Raw genomic sequence first — 24,085 nt, forward strand, 5'->3', positions numbered from 1 at the left:
TTAAGGGTATATAGACATTTGTTCTTGAACAACAAAGGATATATTGATTTACACACATAGCTATTTAAAAAATGATCCAGTTCTCAGCCTGAAAACTATAAACCTGTTAGTCTGACAACAGTAGTAGGAAAGCTTTTGGAAGGGGAAGGATTATAATATTTGTACTTGAATAGAAAACTGGCTGATGGATAGATTATGAAGAGTGGTGGTAAATGGAACATTTTCTAATTGGGCCAGTGCTGTTAGTGGAGTGCCGCAGGTGTCAGTCCTTGGTCCTTTGCTTTTTTTTATGTATTTTATTTTATTTATTTATGACCTGGAGCTGGGCATAGAAAGTACTGCTTCTATTTTTGTTGCCAATACTAAACTGTGCAAATAAAAAAAATATAAATGCAAGTTATATACTAAATGGTAGTGTGTTGGTGGTATCCTTAATGGAGAAGGATCTGGGGATTTTTGTAGATAATAAGTTGTCTAATTCCAGGCAGTCATTCTGTAACTGCTAAAGCAAATAAAGTGCCGTCTTGTATAAAAAGGGCATTGACTCAAGGGATGAAAACATAGTTTTGCCTCTTTATACGTCTCTCGCTAGCGAGAGGACATGCATACTCTGTACTAATACATTAGAGGGGATTATAGGCAGATTGGGGATGTTCTTTTTTTCCCCATAAAAATGTTCAGTGCGCCAAAGGCCACCCCTTTAGATTAGAGGAACAGAACTTTCATTTGCAGCAGCGTAGGTGGGTTTTCATGTGAGAACAGTGAGGTTGTGGAATGCCCTTCCTAGTGATGTTGTAATGGCAAATTCTGTTAATGCCTTTAAGAGGGGCTTGGTTGAGTTCTTGAACAAGCATAATATCCAAGGCTATTGTGATATTAAAATCTACAGTAAGTATTGATGTTGGTATATATGGTTTATTTATGTGAGTGTATAGATTGATCAGTATAGGTTTGTGTGTGCTGGGTTTACTTGGAAGGGTTTTACTTGGGTGGGTTTTACTTGATGATCTTTTTTCAACCCTATGTAAGTATGCACTTGAAAATAATGGTACACTGACTGCAATAAATAGTAACTCTAGATTATAAATACATTATAAAATGAGAGACAGAGGTAGTAGCACCCAACATACATTAAATACAGTGAGAGGCAGTGGGAACTTTAGCACCAAATGCATTATATACAGTGAGAGGCAATTATTTTGGACCCCCTTACCCTTCCAAGTTTCCTTAAGGCTGGTAAATATCAGAATAGCACCCAACAAGAAGGGGTGCAATGAGTAGGAAAAACAATAGCTTATCTGAACACAGATAAGCATTGTAAAGTGCTGGCTCTCGCCAATATTACAACTTAAAAATCCTGTATATTTATTGGTTCAAGAATTATTTGCAATGTCCACAATGTAATTGAGTTATAAAAACTACACCATAAAAATTACGTCAGAATCCTGTTACCTTTTTTTTCTGTGTCTGACTCTAAAAAACAATCTTCTCCAAGCATCTTAATTAGATTTTTACATTATTTCAGGCGTCAACAACAGGAGTGCAGAGACTGTGAACAGACAGATACTGCTTTCAATAACAATTACATTAGTTTTTTGGTGGCAGATTTTCTTATTAAATATTTTCCTCTGCCCAATAGCTCTATATGTGAACTCATTTATTATACATACCTCTTGTACTTACCTTCAGCTTTTTACAAATTTCTGATGCAGTAATTTTCTAGGATCTAACTGGCACTAGTTAGGTTCTTACACATTACAATTTTATTTGGCCACATATAGATTTAATGTATGTATTCAGATGTTAATAAATGCATCAGAGCATTTAAAATGTAATACAAACGTCATCATACTGAAAAAAGAACCTTTCTACATATAGAAAATTAAAAATTCTGTACCGTATCTGAAATATTCAAGATACTCTACAACACTATCCCCCTCTCAGTATCGGCCTATCTTATATTTTGAAATTTTCATATCTCAGTATGAAGAAGGTTTTATTAAATTCCCATTTTTACAATAATTTCCCTTTAATGCCATAACAATGAGCAGGGATCTTTTTCTAAGCGACGCTTTGTCGAGTTTAATGCAATAAGTGACTTCACAAGATTGTTGCAACAATTTAATTACAAAAATAAATCAGACAAAAACATATATATATACAAAACATATATATACAAAAATGTGGTTTGTAGTTCTAAAGAAAATAGGCAAGCTTCCATTAGTTGCTGCCACATTATAAATACTAAATAACTATGTTCACATAAAGAATAGTGGATTCCTTGGCAGCAATAAGGCAAATTAATAGGGGGGGCATCTATTTTTTCCTCTACATGCAGTGAGGTTGGCGGGCACCATCGCTTAGAAGGAGCATGCACACTGAAAGTTTATCTGCCCTGGCTTCTAGTTGTGCATGTTGCTTATCAGCAATCACTACGTGGGAGCCTAAAATTACATTATATGGCTGAAGATGGTTACTACCAACCCAATGCACAACTCTGCACGCATTCTACAAGGGTTTTGGCGTAAAGGTACCCTTTACATTTTCCTTTAGACATACTTATATATTACAACTCCTGGCAGTGATGTAAATTATATTTAGGGGTGAGAGCAATGCAGATTTTTTTTTATATATGTGTGTGTATATACAAAAATGGGAATATCTGCATCAGGAGAGATGAAAAAAAATTTTTGGCAGCAGCTGCAAAACTTGTTAACTTGTATGCAATTCTGCAACATTCATGGCTATTTCAGACTGCACCTGCTGCATGTCATCGTCTCACTGAAAACTGTACTGTCAGTGTGAAGATGGAGTATCTAAGTAGGAATGTAAAAATGGTGACTACATTTTATTTAAAAGAATTGTTTTTCCTCTGTCACACGTCTCCTGTTTTAGGTCAATATCAAAGGTATCTTCGGGTCTACCATCCCTATTTAACAACCCTCAGTAGAATAAATTATAACTGATTCAGCTGCTTTTTTCCCCCCATTTTTTTCTCTTTGGTGCAGCACACTGAGAGAGCAGTTTACAGAGTCTGTGACCCCTAATATGATACATTAGTTGATACATTTCTTATCTTTAGCCTTACTGAGCATAATCCTCTCATAATTACTAAAATCATTCCACAGATGCTGCTGCTGCAAAATGTATCAACGAATGTATTTAATTATAAAGCTGCCCATACACAAGAATTTTCTCTCTAATGACGAATTTCAGTACAATACAACAATCATCATAAATATAGTGGGCACCAAATGATTGTACATCTAGCGATTTTTCATCCGGCATTGATCAGAAAATCAGTCACTCTGGTTTGAAAATGTTCTTCCTTAACAATAAAATTTGCCAATTGTTTTTCCTAAATTTGCCCAATTGTTTACAAAACTGTTATTATTAAAGGTAACAGAATACAGCTAAAAAATAAACTGAAAAAATTGTTTTGAAGGTGAACTACCCCTTTAAAAGTAAAGTAAGAAAATCAATAATGTACTATTTGTAATGTGAAAGAAATTGGTGCTTATTGTGAAAGTTTTTTTCTGAACATAGAAAAACACTGGTTGACAGTATTACATAAAGGAAAAAATGTAATACATAAGGCTTGTAAACTAAGATGGCATTTCATCAGTAAAAAAAAAAAACAAATTCTTGAGGTATTAAAAGTATTCTCTGTAACTAGACAAACATTGGACTTATACTTTGTGTTTTGTATCTCTATAAAAAAAAAAAACTTTTTTTTTTTTTTTTCATTTAATCAAAAATGCCTTTTTTCTTCCCAGTTTTTGCTTTTTTGACAGCATTTGTTCCCGCATTTCCTTTTGCAGGACCGAACCATTGAGGAAGTTTTCTTTTTGGGGTTGTAGTGTAACTCTGAAGTAGGCAAAAAAAAAAAACACATTACAGTATGTGATAAAGTTTTTACACAAGTGCAAACTGGAAAACAAAACAATGAAAAAGACAAAACAAAACAATTCTTTGTTTTTTTTATCCCCAATATGTGTTCTCAGAATTGCAGTTCAATTACATCAGATACCAGAGGTAGAAAGATCTGCATCAGTTAGTAAATTCAGCATAAATAGATGCCCCTTGCACCTTTGAGAAAAGGGGCAAAAGTTGGGGACCATGGCCATGCATAGTTGGCGCAAAACTGAGCATCTATAGGCACAATATTCAAAGAGAACTATCTACTTACCTTCTTGGCCAAAGCAGGTTCCTTTTAACTGGCAATGTACTTACAACCAGCAAAATTGGGCACGATGCTAGCATACATGCATCCAAGAAGGAGCCACTGCTTTGTGAATACACATTTAACCCTAAAATTGTCATGTTATGCAACATTGCTTTTCATTTACAAGCATCAGTATGGATGCCATCAATTTGGTTTTGGAATTTGTCTTACAATCTGGACAATTTATGCTCTGTTCACTATTACAAAACACATGTCCTCTTGTATATAGAATTGCATCTTTGACCAGTCATACCTTATGTTAAAAGTAACGTTATAAAAGCTTTATAAACAAAATATACGCACCCTGCATAGATGCTGATCCTCTTCAAATCAGCGTGGTCAGCAGATATGCTATCAACATTATGCAGCAGGAGCCAATCAGAAATGAGTATACATGATGCTTAGCAGTGACATCACTGTTAAACGCCATGTGTACTTGTTCACATTTGGCTTCCATCCAATGCAGAGAATACAGAGGGCAACCTAGGGTTATGCTGATTATATGAGGATCAGAAATGGGGTTGTCAGATGTAGCTGGGGGAACTTGAGCTTAAAAAAAAAAAATCTATACTTGAAAGTAGTTTCTTAAGGCATTCTAACAGAAAATCCACAATTACTCAATTTGGTATACAAGTACTCAATTTAGTATATAAGGAAGTATATACTATGTAAGGCTATAATAAATCTTCGCAGCAAAAAGGGGTTTTACCTCATGCCTTTAAAAGGACAATATTCAGCTCTCTACTTCTGATCCATAAAAAAAATCTGATTGAAGAGGTTAGTATAAAATAATTCATAGTCATCTGACACAGTTCTAACAAAATATCCTATAGCACAGGTGTACTATATTATTTTTTTTTTTCAATAGTATTTTTAAGTGTAGAGCTTTTCCTTTCTTTCCCCCTTTTAATCACTGTTGATAAATCTTCCAATTCATTTTGATACTTTTTGGAATGTTCAGGGAAAAAAAAATATTACTTTTTATCAAGATGGAATTGTATTTTTTTTTTTTTTAAACATATTCGCTTGTTGTATCTTTAATTTTATACCTATCTGTAGATGGTACTGGTGTGTAAATTTATAAATATGGTTTGCAGTGTTCACTTGAGTAGCTTGAGGAAAGGCTCATGGTGGCCTGCAACTCTGGGAATGTTTGGAGGTCAGAGACCTTTCTGCAGAGATTGTGGGAGAGAGAGAGTGAGTATGAGAGAAAGAGTGAGTCTATGGTGAATGTGCACTTATAAGTCTGCAGAGGGATGCCTGGGAATGGTAAGAAATATGGCAGAACAGCACTTTTTCCCCAGGCTAGTGCATGTTCTTCTTAAAAGGGGGTTCTGCTTTAAAAGGGAGAGTCACTTTTAATATGCTATAGGCAGTGATATTCTGAGACAAGTTTTAGTTAGCTATTTGGCCAGCAGCTCTCCAGTTATGAATTTGGGCAGCTGTCTGGTTGCTAGGGTCCAATTTATTTAGAAACCTGGTAGTGGTTTGAATGAGAGACAAAGTTAATTTAGAAGAAAAATTTACCTTCTGATTGAGAAGAAAATGTAGTGCCTTCCTTATATAGCTTTCTCTACAACATAATCTTAAATAATACCATGTTATGATTACTAATCCCTAAATAAATTTCATAAATAAATTCCCTTGATAAATGCAGTATTTTATGTTTTTTGACCTTGCAGCCAGGTGTCCAGATACTTTTGGTATTAAAATGTATGTTCCATCTTGAAGCACTTGCTTTACAACACATACAAAGCAAGGCAATAGTAATTCGATGTACATTATCCATCATCCTCTGTTTTGCACAAGTAATCCTGTATCCTTTTAAATATTTCCTTCTGCTGATACCTGCAAATACTTGTACTAAAATAAAGTTGAACTGAAAATCACTACATAACTGCCAAGTCTTGTTTAACAATATTGTTACATTGGCTTGAAAAGTCTATTCCATCTCTTATTGATTATGATTACTGCCCTATTATATTTTATTTAAAATTGAAACCCTAAAAGTGCTATTTACACACAAACAAATATTATTTTTCAGCTTTTTACCTGTGATTCAGAAAATAATTCCTCTGTGTCAGCATCCAGACTGGGTTCATTCCATGATGCCAGCATGATGGGGGCCAACGGTTTTGCTTTTGTTTCTTCTAGTTCTGCAGTTGTGGGCTGTGTGGGCTGATGGGAAAAGAACATTTATACTTAGGATGGGGTGATACCTGATATTTCCAACCTGGACTGCCGGAAGAATATCCTAAAAATCTTCATCTGAAATTGGCCTAGAAGTAAACTGGCCTAGAAGTAAATTGATCAGAATTGCTAGTAATGCCTGATCAAGTTCTAACAATTAAAATAGATCTACAATATTACAGTGCCTGGAAAGCATTTTTTTAATTATATGGATTCTGAAATATATCCTTAAAATTGCAGATATAAATGATGACATGGCTGGTAAATGGGAGGGGAAACTTGCACATGTGCAACCCAATGGGTTGGGTCATTAATGACGCTGGCAGAATCAAAGTAACTACCAATAATAATTGTGCTTTAAGAATAACAAAGTGCTAAAGAGCAAAACCATAACAATAGCTAAACAACTTCATTTATGAATAAAGATGTTTGCTTCAAGAAGGAAATGAGGAAAGATTTACTCACCTTTTTTTCAATCCACAATGAATTGTTCATAGTTGCTTTGTGCTTTATATTCTCAACTGAAATATTTTTGGGCTGCTCTTCTAGCTTAACTAGTGTTTTCTGTGTTGGCAAGTCAAGTTGTCCTTGGGCCCCATTGCTCTCCTCCTTCTCAAGCAGAGCAATCGCCATTCTAATGAGGTAGCTGTCAATGTTAGCAGGAATGGATTCACGAATAGCTTTAAAACTTGAAAGGTCTATTAAAAGGGAATAAATGGAAGAGATTCACCTAATTCTAATATTACAAAGTTAAACACCAAGTACAGGCTAAAACTAATTATTATTATTAGTAAAACATTTATAAAGCACCCACATATTCTGCTCTGCTGTACAAAAGAGCATTTAATTACTAATAAATCTGCATCTGGAGATAACTCATGGCAACCAATTACATTTTTAATTTTTTTTTTTTTTGCAGCTAGCTGAAAAAAAGCAGCTATTTTCTGACTGGTTGCTATGGGTTAATGCCCAAGTGCAAATTTTCTCACTTTATAGCCTCTGTAATAGATGTTGGAAAATTTATATCTATGAGCTGTATTCTCTTGCTTGAACAGTAGATGGTGCCATAAACCAACGCATAAAAAAACACATCATAGTGTTTATTTCTTTATAAAATAAGGTCTTTTTAAATATGTGTTGAACACTAAAATAATTTGCTATATATTTAGAGGAGTGGCCCCAAGCTTTTTTAAAACTGAGTCACACTCAAATGTAAATGTGTTGGGGAGCCGCCACAATGGCATGAAAAAAGTTTTAGGGGTTGCAATAAAAATTGCTGTGATTGGCATATGTAACCACATACAGAAAACCAGCCCGTAGGAGGCTCTGTTTAGAGTAAAACTGATTCTTTATGCCTCCAAAACTATATAGGGTGCAATATTTTTAATTACATTTTTATTGCCAACATTTTGCCAGCACAAAGAAAGCAGAACTACCATTGATACATTAAAAAAAAAATCTTTAACAGTTCTGTCGACAGTATTCAGGTTTTAGGTAAGAATATGCCATGACCCCACTCAAATATATAAGGTATTACAGATATAGACAAGGGAAAATGTGGTATCCACTGAAAAGGTTGTTAAAACTGTGTGATTAAGACAATGTGAAAATAAAAAATGTGCCAGTACAAGATAGTTATGACTTGTTGTTAGATATGCCTTTACTTATTGCCAAATAACTATGAGTATGACTGCTACCTCCCCACCTCTTTCCTTCTGTACCCCTCCCCACCCCCCTTTTTTTTTTTTAAAAAACCAAGCAGCTCCTCCACTGCCAACCATAAGCAAACTGGCAAGTCCAATAACAAATTTGACTTGTTTTGACTCAATGGAAACTATGGAAGACACCACATCACGAGTATTACGCCAACAGTCATGCACAGTGCGGACGCGAAATTATATGAAGTGGAACAGTGATCCAAAGAAACTCAGCAAATTAGCTAAATGGCTTAAAAAAATATAGAGTCAAAGATTTAATAAAGCCAAAGGCCAGACCTAAACCCCAATGGGATGTGATGATGAGTCTAGGGTTGCGACCTTTTAGGGTTGTGACCTTATCAGTTACTTCAAACACTTACAGTACACAATGCTGCAAATCCTTGCTCTTATATCAAAGAAAGCACAACATATTTTAAAATAACCAACATTAAAGAACCCATATGTAAAAAAAAAACATGCATGATTTCATTAATATAAGCACTGATGCAGTAGACAAATGTCTAGACACAACAGATACATGTTATGAGATCTCTCCATAACTGGTAGTTAGTAGTTTAAAGTTCTAAAATTCTAAATCCCTAAAGAGGACATACATACTACTCATTTCAGGGTATCAAATGCATTAGTTAATGCAAAACTCAAATTTTACTTTTATTTAAAAATCAACAACTAAAAGCTTGTATAACACTGGATTTATACATTTGAAACTGCCATTTAAAGTTCATGTTATATTAACAAGAATAGACAATATGTTTGTTAGCCTGTATTCTAAAATAAAATTACACATAAGCAATGACTATCTAATCACTTTAATACATTATTATTGCAGACAGACTCTAGTGTCCCCAGAGGCCTATGCGAATGTGATGAACGGTTTAGGCTCCCCGATAGTATATCATATTACTCCTTTTTTAAACCTCTCCAAGGTAGCCTACATCAATTTTCCAGGTATATGCACAAAATGAATAGACTATGTTCATATAATTATCGTGAGATCGCTCACAGACAAAAACAACATTTAAAAAAATCATTAAAGTGCCCATATGTTTGTATTAAAGAAGTATACACTTAAAAAGGATAGAAAGTTAAGGAAATCTGTACTTCTTGGTAAATTTGAATGTGTCAATTAACATGGCTATTTATGTAGTGGATGTTAACACTGGGCTTCGGCTTTAGAAATCCTAAATGAAAAGTTAAACGTTGTTCAAGGGAATTGTGGGTTTTCTGGGACAGAAAGCAAGAAAGAAAGGAATCTGTATAATTAATTGTTATATAACAAAAAATAGGAAGCTGAAATATTTAAAATATATAACTGGGAAATGTTTGTAACTAAGAATAGGATGAACAACAAATTGAAGCAACAAAAAGGGCCAAAACACTAATTTGACACTTCTTAGCATCCGGATATATCAGCGCAGCAGTACTAAAGCTCATCTAATAACCAAACCCAGTAAAGCCTCACATACAATTCTAAGTGTATTTTTTTGACCTGTTTCTATTGATGCACAAGTAAAAAAAAGTATACCAATTCTATACAATGTTTATGGCCAGAGCAGCCATCAGCAGGGTACGGCTCTAGTGGCCACCTATTATAAGCACAACCCTGGAAAAAAAATATGTGATGCAGTATGGTTCAAGGGCTCCCAATATTCGCTCTAGTACAGGGTTCCAAATGAAAAGTTTCTAAAGAAAAATTTCAGTGGGGTTAACTCTCACTAGAGTTTTAGTTGACCTTTTAAAGTTCTGTTGTTGGCTATAATTTGCTTTAATAGTAATGCTAACCTGAATTAATGGGAGGATTTTTAATATTATCTATAATTAGCTTCCTAATTCCAGGAGTCAGGCCAGCTCTCTGAACATCGACACTATAACCAGCTTTCAAGGCTTGCCACAAATGCATACCGACTGCTGCCATGCTTAAACAGCGAGCATCTGCAACTTTTTTCTGTAGAGGGGAAAAAAAGGAAAACATTAAATTATTTAATAATAGTAATCAACCATACCAGAAAAAGCTACACTATATATAAGTTCCTCAATTCCAAGTAAGATCTAAATTTTTAAATATAATACTTTGCCATGACACACAAAATGTGTAAATTTACTTTTACTTTACAATTTGGGATTTATGCATGCCTGCTACTTTTCCAATATTGGCTACCTCCTTAATATCTGGGCTGAAGTGCTATAGATCTGTTCTCTGTAGAAAGAGATGGCCAAGAAACCCTGCACTCCAGAATTTCTGTACTTCAAAACTTGCATCAAAGCTTGCATCAAAACTTGCATGCTATAAAAGAGTTGTTTAAATATAATACAAAGAAACGGTCTGCATACCCACCAAAGACAAATTCTGCTCCTGAAACAATGAATAGGACATACGCTGTGACTCTGGCAAAGTAGTGCTGTCTTGCTCCCTTTGAGTTGAAGATGTCAACTCAGATTGGGATCCAGATCTTGAGAATATATCCATCTAAACAAATTAATATACCAATACATTATAAGTTTATGCATTATCTCTTATTAGACTTCCTAGTTAGTACTGGCAAAAACTAGACACACCAAGGTAAATAAATGCCTTAAGACAATTTTCAATTTTATTTCATAAGTCACCAGAAAATAATAATCAGTAACAAGTCACAGAAATTCAAAAGCTTTGCCACCCTGATGATCTTAGCATCTTATCCCACAACCAGGAGCAAATAGAGTTACGTGGCTGAATAATGCATTAGTCACATATTGAAAGATATTTACAGAAAGAGAATGTTTATTGGAGTCCTAGAAGAGCTACAAATTGTTGCCAGTTACTTTACATTTTGGGATCTTGAAGCAAATAGAGAAAATAAATTATTGGCTAACATGTATTTTTATGATAGTGTATTCACCACACAAATTGCTAGAAAATCTTATTAATAATGCTCACCTTCAAACTATTAGCAATGCAGAACTCTTTAACAACTTCCACTAGGGGGGCAAGCATTGCTGACTTGGCTTCTGACACTCCGTCTAGTTTCTTCATGTTTTCGATTGTGGTTGGCCTAAAATCCAAGACAAAATTATCACTGGAGTAGTTATTAAAGTAAGGTGCCCAGTATTGGATTCTATAATCATCAGTTTATTTCTTTTCTTGCTTAGTAAACCTATGGCAGCACAAAATGAAGTCCACATGCCCCTTTTTTTGTTTTATGAGATGGTGCCCCTGTGCTACCATGTAAAAAATGAGCATCTACTACCAAGTACTACCTAGGTCAGTTCAATGGAAATTATTATTATTATTATTTATATAGCGCCATCAATTTACGCAGTGCTTTACAGAATAGAAGGGTACGAAAGACATAAGTTAACATGTACATATAAACAATACACAAAAATGGTTTGCAGTTACATTGGATGAGGATCGGAGACACTAGGGGGAGGGCCCTGCTTGCAAGAGCTTACATTCTAAAAGGGAGGGCTGATACATAAGGTCAGGGTTACTAGCATGGCATTGGAGTTCATGTAGGTGTGTAAAGTGAGTAAGTGCGGAGTGAGAGGAGGAAACAAGTGGTTAGTGAATGCTTGGGGGGTTTATGTTATAGGCTTGAGTGAAAAGGTGAGTTTTAATAGACTGTTTAAAGGCTTGGAGAGTCTGGCAGTGCCTAATGGGATGTGGAAGAGCGTTCCAGAGGATGGGTTCAGTACGTGAGAAGTCCTGGATGCGAGAGTGAGAGAGGAGGTGATGAATGAGGAGGAGAGAAGGAGGTCATGTGTAGGTCATGTAAATATATGGTAATAAGTGGTACTGTAATGGTTAAGGCTGCATGTATGTTTATAAATGGCTCAAGTTCACAGCAAGTCATTCCTAAACCCCAAAGTGACTGTTTAGTTTTACTTAGTGGCTCTGCAGATTAAAGAACATATCTATTATTTATAACAAACCATTAATTTCTGCAGTACTTTACTGCAATTGTACATCATTTCCATTAGTCCCAGCCACAGTAGTTCTTACAAGGTCCCAATCATAAACATTAGACAGTTTTACCAGGATCCAATTAACATGGTTGTATGCTTTGGGAGAAAGGAACGAAACCGAAAGCACAAGGGAAAAGAACATAAAAACTCCTTGCAAATGCTGTCCTTGTTGAAAATGAACCTGGGACTGCAGCACAGCAAGGCGGAATATAATGTGTTTTCTTATATATAAAAAACAAAAGCATTGCAGAGTTAGGGACATGCACCTCTGTAGCTGTAACAGAGTAAAGGTCCCCATACCTTAAGATCCGCTCGCCTGGCGATGTCACCAAGCGAGCGGACCTTCTCCCGATATCCCCCACCTACGGGTGGGAGATATTGGGAGAATCCAGGCTAATTCGATCGTTTGGCCCTGGGGCCAAACGATCGAATCATAATGATGGGTATAGGCAAAGTCGGTTTGGAGACAGCATCAACGAGCCGATGTGGTCCCCGATCCGACTAGATTTTTAAACCTGCCCGATCGAGATCTGGCCGATTTCAGGACAGATATCGGTCGGGCAGTCCCGTTGGTAGTGCCCATACACGAGCCGATTAGCTGCCGAATCGGTTTAAGGGACCGATATCGCCAGCTAGAATCGGCCCGTGTATGGGGACCTTTAATAGAACCTGCACTCCAGCTGGGGCAAACAGTAGTGTTTTATCTAGAAAACCCCCATCACAAATGCAATGCCACCCATGTTCCCCCATCCCTACTTCACACACATGCACATGAGCAAGCAAGGGTTTGCCCAACATGGCTGCCTGCAAGGGGATCTCCTACTGAAGTAGAAGTCAGATTTTGAGAGACAGTTACGTCAAATGCATCACTGGGGTGTGCCTCCTTTTCATAGATAATATATCAGCTTGCACTTAAACAAATTCCCAGGAGATGGATATTGAAGAGTTAAAGAATTTAAAAAAGCAAAACAAAAAAAAAACTCTTATCCACATGTGATGAAGCCTGTATTACACTTTCACAGTAATTGCCCTTTGAGGTTACCCCTTATACCTTCCATTTAAAATTGGTAACCCACAAAAAAAACCAGTTTTTTGTATTTTTAACACTTAGTTAGATATGCAGCTTTGAGTGCACCTAAATGATGAAATAAAGGTGTCACGCACGGTATCCCAAACTCAGAACAAAAGCCAAGGTCCCGGTCTGAGCTCACTCTTCTGCCTATAACAACCACCTTTCACTTCGGGAGGAGCCCTCCGCTACTCGGGTGCCGCCAGGACTTAATGTGAGAGGACCAGGGCAAATGTTCTGAGCAGGCAAGGGAACCTAGCGTATTGCAGAGTTTGGGATTAAGAGACGAAGTGATCAGGCCGAGGTCAAACCAAACGGGCAGCGAAGTACAAAGTCGGATTCCGGAAAGCGAAGTCAGAAACAGGCAGAGGATCAATACAGGCAGCAATCAGCAAGGTCAGGGTCAGGCAAGGGTCAAAACACGAATCAGAATCAGGAACAGTGAAAACAGCAATCAGGAGGCGAAACCGATGTTGGGCACTGAAAATACCTTAGAGGGACCTTTAAATATTTGAATTTGGCGCCAGCGCGATGACGTCATGCGCACGCCGGCCTTTATAAGGATGCGCGCGCACCTTCACGCGCCAGAGCAGCAGAGGACGCGCATTGGCGCGGATGGAGTGGCGGGCGTCCCCGCCGCTTAGCTATTACAAAAGGATTTCATTTTATTCTGCCTTGTTGTACCCACAATCTTTTAAATCTGAGTTTTAGCACAGTTTGAGTTTTCTTAAACATGTTGTATTCCTATATGTCTCATAAACATTTGTAATATATTATAATACCCCCCCAAAAAAAACATTAAATACATGAAATTTGATGCATTATTATAAAATAACATTTTAAAAGCACTGTGAATTTATAAAACAAAAGCAAGTTAAATCAACAGTACCTCAATTTTGCCATGTCTACTAATACTTTGTTGGTAGCTAGGACAGCAGGCGGTATATCTCTCTCGCTAGCAATCTTTTGTCTAGCTACTACCAATCTGCCATATAGAGCTGTCTGTAGTAAGATAAAGATTAAAATATGATTATTGAATTCAAACAGTTTAAGTTATACTTGCCCTTTTATTAAGCATGAATCACTTCATCATTTTCTCCCACCTTGTCCCTTGCAACCGCTCCTCGCTTCACATATCAGACCCCCTCTTGCACACCTTATACATCTGCTGTTTACTTCTGAAAGCCTTTCTTCAGTGTTACAATTTTCTGGGTTACAATTTCACCCATTAATGATCTACAGTAACTGCTATTCTCAGGTCATAACCTTCATGGTTGCACATTTTAGTTAAACCCTTAAAAAAGACATATTGTGTTAGCCTCATCATCTAGTATTATATGTCCCCTTCCTTTAAATGTATGGTACCCCAGAACAAATGGATTAAATCATGTTTTACCTAAAAAAAAAATATATATATATATATATATATATATCAGAGCTCCTCTATATTTAGTGTCCAGAATAAAATGAGACCTGGTCCTTCCAATTCTCCCATAGTAAGTCAGAACTATGCAATAGCAGCCCTAGTCCCTGCCCCCAGTCTCTATGCCCCCAGCCCTATTGAATTGTGTCAGATTGTTCCTGCTCAAGATGGTTAGCAGAGCTGCAGTTTTCCACCAAACTAAGTTTTGCTCTAACCCATTATCAGCTATTAGATCTCAAACACAGTACTTTATTTACACATATTCAACTGTATGTAACAACCTCCATTAAAGTCTAGTATACTATGATGTGACCCACCTGCTGCCAGCAACAATTTTTTCAACCTTAGATTGAGCAAATTGTGATTCAATAAAAGTTGGAGGGCCACATCCTGATGTACTATTGAAACTAGGTGGCCTTCCATTTGTCATAGAAACATCTTTATAGAAGCAGTTGTAGTTCTATGATAGAACAACCTACCTATGAGAGGACCACCTGCTTATATTTAAGAACATGCTTTCTGGTCATTATCCAATAACCTACCAACTCCCTAAGCCTGAACCCTTGCCAGGAAGTAGTTATTCAGACAGCTGGAGGGCATCCTTCCAGTATGTGTTATTGGATAATGCTTCTCCATGTGAGCAGGTGGCCCCCTAGTTGTTACATTACAAGCACTGTCTGCATTATGTAGTTACAATAAAACATTGTGAATGAGCCCTTCAACTTTGTTAAACCACAGCTTGACTAATCTTAGGTTGAAAAAAGGCATTTCTGATAGTAGGAGGGCCCAATCATACTATTAGAAATAATGCTTTAACGGGGAGTCCCCTGGGAGTTGATACACACAGAAAAAAAACTATAGAAAACAAAAGTTCTAAAAGCTAATAGTTGATATTGGGACATAACAGGACTTCAGGGAAAAGCTGCAGCTTTCTAACTGACATGAAAAGCCTATGACACAGTTTAATCAGGCAGTGAGCAGAGGGACACAAAGTGGGACTTAGGCTGGCAAAATGACTTGGTGGAGGGACTTGGGCTGCTATTGAGAGTTCTGCTTGTCACTCACCAGGTCAGCTCTACACTGATTGTAGTGGTTTTTAGACCTACCATTATTATGGACAAGGAATAGTTTATACCACTATGTCTGTCTGTCCATCAACTAATCCTAATTTACCTACAGATAAAATTATCCTCGTAATAGCTTTTAAAATGTATTTTAACACTGCTTATAAGAGTAATGGAACAAAACAGTTGATTGCTGAGTTGCCACAGAAAAAGCTGGGAAACTAACAGGATAATTTATAATTCCACTAAAAGAGCATCACTGGTGAGATAATTACAAGGAAACATGAACAGTTTTCAGGCAGTAAATACTTCATATCATATTCGTGTCATATTCACGCCAATACAGGTATGGGATCCCTTATCCGGAAACCCAATATCCAGAAAGTTCAGGATTACGGAAAGCCTGTCTCCCATAGACCCCATTTTATTCAAATAATTCATATTTTGAAAATTGATTTCCTTTTTCTCTGTAAAAATAAAACAGGGCTTTGTATTTGATCCCAACTAAGATATAATTAATCCTTACTGGATGTAAAATAATCCTATTGGGTATAACAAATGTTTTATTAATTTCTTTGTAGACTTAAGGTATGAAGATCCAAATTATGGAAAGACCCCTTATCCGGAGTAGCCTTGGTCCCGAGCATTCTGGATAACAGGCCCTATACCTGTACTAATTTACTAGAAAGTGACCAGTTTGAAGACCCCCTTTTTTTGTACCTGAAAAGATGTGGGCAGAGAGGAAAAAATGCTACGTTAAAATATGCAAGTAGAGAGTAAGGTAATAAAAGAAAAAAATGTCAAACTAGGACCACAATCTATCATTCCTGATTTACAGAAACTTTCAACCTGCCTGAAGTTCCATCTCTTTGGGTGAAACATCTGGTTCAGCCGCTTGCAAAGGTTTACATGGTGTCTGAAGTTTCAAGCTGCTGGCAAAACACATTCACGATTTGTTAATTCAGAAAATATTGAAATTGAAAAAAACACAAAAATGTAGCTTCATAAATCATACTTTTTTTTTTTTTTTTTAAATCATATTCAATCTTGGCCTAACATTTTTCCACTTGTTTAAGTCCAGTTCTTAAACAATCTTGTCCACCACAAAGAGCAGTATGAATATATAACTGATATTAAACTGCTGACACGTCCAACTGCAAGCTTTTTATTTACTCTGTATGCTAGCCTTGATACGATTAAGTCAGTAAGGACATTTACAAATCTTTAAACTGGATGTAGTAATAACTATAAATTATTAGGAAAAGATCACCAGTACAGCTACCATGGGATGCATTAATAGCTTTTGAAGAAGGGCTTATTCTAATGATGCAAGGTCAAAAACAATGTAAGTGCATGCTACTAGCGATCAAAGATCAGTTTATGAACAAAAGACCATTGCACAAGTTATACAAAGAAGTCCAAGTGTTATTAGTATCTCTATATAAGAGTTTTTGATAAAGATTCTTTTTGCTATATAGATAAAAAAATATATAAAAAGTGTACCTGCTCTTGGAAACATCTACAGCTGTGGACAACTTTCCAGCTTCCTGATACGAAAACTTTTCCTTCAATGAGATTTTCTGCCAGTGCAAACAAGAAATTAAGGTCATAACAATAATCAAGGCAACAGAAAAATGTATAATGGCACAATTATAGCTCCAACCTCTGGGCCTGCTTTAGGTATACTGGATCTTGTATTTGGTGAAGCATGTGGTATCATGGAAGAATGGCTTGGAACACGGCTTATACTACTACAGAGGAGGAAAATAACAAAAACAATTAATAATAAAGTGTTCAGTTAAATGCAGGTCCAACTGATAGGCACTCAAAAATAAGATATGAATTATTTTTAAAACATTTTAAGAAATACATTTTATTTTACTTATATTCCGTACATTAGCTTCTCATAAAGAATAGCTTCAAAATATTTTATAGAAAAAAAAATGGTACTTTGATACTGTTGTTCTTCGAAGGCATAATTCGTCATTGGATGGCAGGAGGAGGCTTGGATGCTGCTGGTTGCTGGCCTTCATTAACCAGTTTGTACCCTAAATATTTAGAAATAATTTAGTATATTTTTTAACTTTGTGGTCTTCAAGTAATAATTTAAACTTTAACAGGGCTTACCTTTGAAGTAAGACCACAAATGGTAGAAAATTTTGTATGGCCTGAAGACTCCTGTAGATAACCTTCAGAAATAAGCTGGCGTGCCAACACCTTCCAGAAGGCCTCAGTCTGGTCTTTCCCACAGCTAAAAAGAGGATGATGGCGGAATCTATCTGGGAGTCGCTGAGAAGTCTACAGTACAAAGAGAACAGTATAGAACCATATAGATGGATGATGTATTTTCAAAAAGCTATGTTATTTCTGAGATTTTTTAAAAGAACAACACTTTTACAGAACCAACTGCATTGTAACAATGCAATTTATTTTTTGATTGAGTTGTTTTTTAACAACCTAATGTGATCAAGCTTTTTCTGGCTTTTTTTGTAAATATTTTAGCAAGCAAATGCAAACTTGTTTTCATTTTTCATAATCACATTTTAGAAAAACTTGAACTCGAAAATTGATAAATCATCCTCCGTGTATTGGATTTCCGAACCAAGTAAATTTCTTCTTAAACTGAAAATTAAAGTCAAGGAGACAAAGCCATGTTAATGGCAAAATAAAGCAGTATATGTAAATAAAGACTCATACATTGGGGCATTTTGCCCTGCATTTCCCTGCAGTGGATTTCTCCAGCTTTCTAATGCAGGGGAGCGCATGACAAAACACAATTCATTCTTTCTGTCTGTCCGTTCCGACCAGGCACATCTAAGTGCAGAACATAGGTGGAGCTCATCATGTTGCATTAGAAATCCAACACAGGGGAACACAGGGCGAAACGCTCATGTGTGCAAGCCCTAATAAGTGATCTAATTAATGAACAGACCACTTATTAGAGCTTGTACACATGCCCTTAATTTTAATTTGACCAAGAGTACTTGAAAATGTTTTTGCATAGTGTAAGAAAAGAAAATTCTAAGCAACTTTCTATATACATTACTTATAAATGTTAAGTGGTTTTATAATTTTTAAACACAGCTGCCCATTTATATGCTATTTCATTGTTTCAAGAGTCAAATGCAGGGAAAGGAAGATGTAATCAAACCCTGTTTTCAATTGCAAGTACATGTAAAAAGATTTTGCTGGGTGAGGAAACCCTTTAAATTAGTAATTAAACGGCTTTCTTTAAAGTGGACCTGTCACCCAGACATAAAAAGCTGTATAATAAAAGTCCTTTTCAAATAAAACATGAAACCAAAATTCATTTTTATATTAACACATTTAAACCCCTTACAAATTCATTTAAAAATCCCAGCTATCGATAATATACTGCCTGCCCCACCTCTATGCCTTAGGCATAGAAGCGGGGCAGACAATTACTTAAACTTTCCATTCAGCACTCACATTCCCCCTACCTTCTCACCATCTAATTGTGTAGCCAGTGCATGGGCAAGGGCATTAGGTCCCCCATTCTGGCGCATACACAAGATTTTGGGGTGATACAAAGCTTGCCTTAATAACAGTGCCCACAAAATGGCAGCTGCCTCATGGCTGTGATTGTATATTCCCAAGACTGAAGGAAACAAGATTTATATCATTTATATAGTATGTAAAGTTAATTTTGCTTAACAAACACAATGGAAAAGACATTGTAATTGTTTCTTAGGGTGACAGGTCCCCTTTAAACAAAAGCAGATGAATATTAGCTTAAATTAACAGCATTTAAAGCTTCACAGCATCCCCAAAATTTTTGAATGTATACAGTTTATTTGGGGGGGCACAATAGATAAAATGCACTAGGCACTCTACTTCATTTTTGTTTTTTTCTAGAGAGATCACATAGTTTGAGTCCTTTTTTTCTAGCCACAGCAAAGGAGGTATAGAATTTCATCAAAAGCGACTTCCTAATTTGAAAGTTCCCAGGAGGCCTGGTTTAGCACAAGACTGACTAGTTTTCAGGGAATAATTGAAACTCGATCCTCTCATGTGGTCTATTTCAGGACTGTCTGAAATCTATACCTAGTTATTGAAGTCAAGGCACTGAAGTAGAAATGTAACAGGTGGAATAAATTACTGGCTTAAAGAAAAAGGCAGAGAGAGTACTATGCTAGATAGCTACAGTAGTAAAATTACATTTAAATTGACATGCAGGCTTACAGAAATGTGCATTTGGCAAAATGCAATAAAAACATGGAAACTTTTACTTGTACCACCACCTAGACACGACCTAGACACAAGTGTAACATCTGAATGTCACCCAAATGCTGCACCGAAATGCAGCACTGTATTTTTTGAAGACAGGGTTCAAGTGTAAAACACATAGCCGTTTGCGCACACTTTTTTAACTTTTACCATGCATTGCACTAGTAAATGAGCTCTACTGTGTCTCTTGTCTAGTTTCAGGTATAGAATGGCCTTATTGTACCCCTGGTATCCCCCAAGAACATTTTTAGAAAGTGATTTTTTTACATTGTTAAAAGCTTTATATATTTACAAGCTCAGTTCTCTGCTTCCAGTGGCCTGCCATTAGCACTGCCTAACCAGGAATACATAAGCACAGTAAGAACTAAATAAAAAAAAATACATATACATATATATACCGTTTGCATTTAAAAAGCCTTTTCATTTTGTTTGATCCTATGTGGAAATCCTGTGAGTATATATATATATATATATATATATATATATACACACACACATACATACATACATATACACACATATACACACAATGCATAGGTTTTTCCGCACACCAACAGACCGAATGACCTGGGTGCTACCAGATTATGCAAGGTTATCCAAAAAATCAGGAAAAACAGGTGCATTCCAGGAACCTTTAAAAATAAAAATCAAGATTCTTTATTTAAGTCATTTTAAAAATGTATCAGACCAACGTTTCGGTCTCCTCCTAAGACCATTGTCAAGAATCTTGATTTTTTTTTTTTTTTTTTTTTTAAAGGTTCCTGGAGTGCACCTGTTTTTTCCTGATTTTTTATATATATATGACATATAAGCATGAAGTTACTTCACAGTGATCCCTGGTGAATCTGGTCAAATATCATATGCTTACCAATTAACCTACCTAGGTGTTTTTGGACAGGGCAAGAAAACTGGAGTACCCAGCGGAAACCCATGCCAGTACAATGAGAATATAAAATCTACTTGTTAAGGAGTGTTCAGGCTGTAGTCGAACCAAGGACCAAGAACTGCAAGGCAGCAGTGCTAACCTAAAAATTAACCTTGAGTGTCAAGGACATTTATATGTTGTATATTGAAACAAAACAGATTCGTTACTAAATAAAAAGTAATACATACTCAAATGTGCATATACTTACTGAACCACGAAGAAAGAGCACTGGGACACCAGTTCCAAATTTCTGTCCTAAAATGTCTACTGCTGAAATAAATTTGTAAGCCTGTTGACCAAACTCTTGTAGGTTGTCTTCTGTGTCATTTATTGAAATATTAAATCTCAATCTGCAACAGGAAAAATATTAACTTCTGTTACTGAATGCTCAAATTACAGACTAAAATCCTTTATTTTTAGCTCTTAGAGCGTGGCTTTTTGATCCCATTCTTACTGTGCAAACCTTGTTTGTTAAAGTATCATGAGACCTCTAGCTATTATATATTCATGTAACTTGTTAATGCTATATAAAAAAAAGATGATGGTTACAAATAAAACTGTGCATCACAGCAGCAGACACAATGTGATAATCATGGTGGGTCTATAACTCACAAGCCAAAACATAGTTAAAGGAGAAGGAAAAGCTAATAAAGAGTTAATCTCAAGCTGCAGGCATACCTTCAGTTCTCTCAATAGTGCCCTTAAGTCTCCCCATATTTCTACCGTTCAGATGATCAAAAGCCAAACAGGAAGAAAAAACGCTGAGCTGTGTAAAGAATGTTCCCATAATGCCTCGCGCCTGCACAGACACCCAGACCAAGTGAACATGCTCAGTTAGTAAGACTATGGGGCTGATTTACTTACCCACGAACGGGTCGAATGGAGTCCGATTGCGTTTTTTTCGTAATGATCGGTACTTTGCGATTTTTTCGGATTCTTTACGAATTTTTCGGATCCAATACGATTTTTGCGTAAAAACGCGAGTTTTCCTATCCATTACGAAAGTTGCGTAAAAAGTTGCGCATTTTGCGTAGCGTTAAAACTTACGCGAAAAGTTGCGCATTTTTCGCGTAAGTTTTAACGCTACGAAAAATGCGCAACTTTTTACGCAACTTTCGTAATGGATACGAAAAACTCGCGTTTTTACGCAAAAATCGTATTGGTAACGAAAAATTCGTACAGAATCCGAAAAAATCGCAAAACATACGAAAAAGTCGCAAAATGTTCGTTTTCAAGTCGGAACTTTTCCAATTCGGGTCGGATTCGTGGGTTAGTAAATCAGCCCCTATGAGTCAGCTTCCTGCTGATTGGCTCAGATCCACATTCTTAAGGGGGGGAGGAGTGAGTTCTTAGCATTCTTGAGGGAGGGGGAGCAGGAGGGGGAGACAGCAGAGAGCTGTGTGTCTCTGGCACATGAATTACAGACACAAGAAATCTTTTGACGGAGAAGTCAGTGCAGCATTTCTGTATTGCTTATGGCTGTATTTACATAGACCTTTCTGATAAAGCTTACTTAGATTTTATTGTCCTTTGAAGGAAAAGGAAAGGTAAAAACTGAGCTTGCTATTTAAGGCTTACATAAGAATAAGCAGTTCTGTAAAGCTTTTTAATACTTAGTTTCTCCAGTTTTTATTCAAAAGTAACTTTGTTTCTTTATACAGAATAAATAATGTAACGTTATGCTCTTTTTAACTTAATTTTAAGTATACGTGTAGGACTGAAATTAGTCATTAACAAATGAGGTATGAGTTATAATAGTTTAATACATATCCCAATTTAAGAAAATAAAAAAAGGCATGATTTATGAAACAAAAGTAAATGTATATTTCATGCACACATTAGTTGAAATAATGGACTTTATTGAAATTGGACTTTGGTAAGCACCATGACATTAAGGGATTTTTTTTTTCTTAATTCAAAATTGTGTTATTGTGATTTGTTAAAATTGCTGCAAGAACAAGAAGAACAAGAAAAACTGCAAAAATTCAAATGAAAAATACTCTGCCACCTAAAAATGAACATTTTTTTTTTGTTTCAACCTGGAACATTAATAGACTGGCCTCCCCACCATACCCAATAAGAGGAGTTTTCTTTTCAAACACTTAAGTTCAGTCAGCATGATAGAATTTTATAAATTCTTTTTTTTTTTTTTTTTTTTTTTTAAAAAAAGAGGTATTAGTTCCACACTTGTAAATTCATGATTTTTTTTACCAAGAGAAAATATTTACCTTGTCTTACAGTTATCACAGCATTTTTCTGTCCCCATGATGCCAGAGGAGGCCTTACGGAGTTGTTTATCTTCAAAATGAGACAAGATGATTCTACCCCAAGGAACAGTGTAAAGTACATAAGAATGGACAAGAAAGTGCTTGTCAAATAAAAATAACATTACTGATAAATGATAAATGCAATCATCAGGGCATAATAACTTGGCTTTGTTTCATTCACAGACAAAAAAATGCAGCTGATGCAGTTAATTCCTGAGCCTAAAGGTCCCCATACACAGGCCGATTCTACCTGCCGATATTGGAAGCTAATCAGCCCGTGTATGGGCACTACGGACGGACCTGCCCGACCGATATCTGGCCTGAAATCGGGCAGATATCGATTGGGCATGTTAAAAAATCTAGTCGGATCGGGGACCACATTGGCTCGTTGATGCGGTCCCTGGACCGACTTTGCCTTTACCCATTGTTATGATTAGCCTGTTATATTAGCCTGGATTCTCCCGATATTGCCCACCCATAGGTGGTGGATATCTGGAGAAGATCCGCTCACTTGGTGACACCACCAAGCGAGCGGATCTGAAGGTGTATGGGCACTTTAATTCTTCACAGATTTAGGGTTAAGGTACATGCAGATATTTGTCACCTGTGGTTAAATCTTGGCTACCATTGGCAGCAAATCTCCCAAGAATGCTTTCCCACCATCAATAAAGTGAATTGCCGGTGGAAAACAGATGCAGCGCTTTGTTTTGCAAAACTTTATTTGTTTTCTTTAAAAAAGCAAAGCACCTTGTATGTTTTCCCACTGGCAATTTTCTTTATTGTTGGTGGAAAAGCATTCCGGGGAGCTTTGTCGCCCGCAGTAGCCCAGATTAAACCACTGCAACAAATCTCCCCATGTGCCATCACCCTTAAAGGCTTAATATCTTCATCCCCCTTCCTATGTCATTAGAATTTTTTAAAGATATATAAAAAGCAATAATGGCCAATAAAAATAGTTTTTTCATTAGGTAAATAATAAGTTCTTAGGCAGGGTCTTTTAAAGGGATACTG

General features: G+C 36.3%; 1 protein-coding gene across 6 annotated transcripts in view; it reads right to left on the minus strand.

Moving 5' to 3' along the window:
* Positions 1 to 2,107: 2,107 nt before the first annotated feature.
* Positions 2,108 to 24,085, minus strand: part of wrn (Werner syndrome, RecQ helicase-like) — a 56,688-nt gene continuing 34,710 nt past the window's right edge. For 4 of the 6 annotated variants that reach the window (XM_012954855.3, XM_012954852.3, XM_031904350.1 and 1 more), the window contains exons 22-35: positions 23,036 to 23,128; positions 21,016 to 21,157; positions 17,762 to 17,932; positions 17,585 to 17,682; positions 17,298 to 17,385; positions 17,138 to 17,214; positions 16,488 to 16,566; positions 14,037 to 14,149; positions 11,051 to 11,165; positions 10,469 to 10,600; positions 9,916 to 10,078; positions 6,881 to 7,113; positions 6,278 to 6,403; positions 2,108 to 3,867 (exon numbers count right to left, since the gene is read on the minus strand). In XM_012954855.3, the coding sequence (XP_012810309.2) occupies positions 3,748 to 3,867; positions 6,278 to 6,403; positions 6,881 to 7,113; positions 9,916 to 10,078; positions 10,469 to 10,600; positions 11,051 to 11,165; positions 14,037 to 14,149; positions 16,488 to 16,566; positions 17,138 to 17,214; positions 17,298 to 17,385; positions 17,585 to 17,682; positions 17,762 to 17,932; positions 21,016 to 21,157; positions 23,036 to 23,128 (1,750 nt within the window). In that variant the 3' untranslated portion in view covers positions 2,108 to 3,747. The remainder of the gene's footprint in view (positions 3,868 to 6,277; positions 6,404 to 6,880; positions 7,114 to 9,915; positions 10,079 to 10,468; positions 10,601 to 11,050; positions 11,166 to 14,036; positions 14,150 to 16,487; positions 16,567 to 17,137; positions 17,215 to 17,297; positions 17,386 to 17,584; positions 17,683 to 17,761; positions 17,933 to 21,015; positions 21,158 to 23,035; positions 23,129 to 24,085) is intronic. The other 2 variants (XM_012954857.3, XM_012954853.3) reach the window with 1 other exon arrangement.

Source organism: Xenopus tropicalis, chromosome 1 (assembly GCF_000004195.4).
Source record: "Xenopus tropicalis strain Nigerian chromosome 1, UCB_Xtro_10.0, whole genome shotgun sequence".
NCBI classification, from domain to species: domain Eukaryota; kingdom Metazoa; phylum Chordata; class Amphibia; order Anura; family Pipidae; genus Xenopus; species Xenopus tropicalis.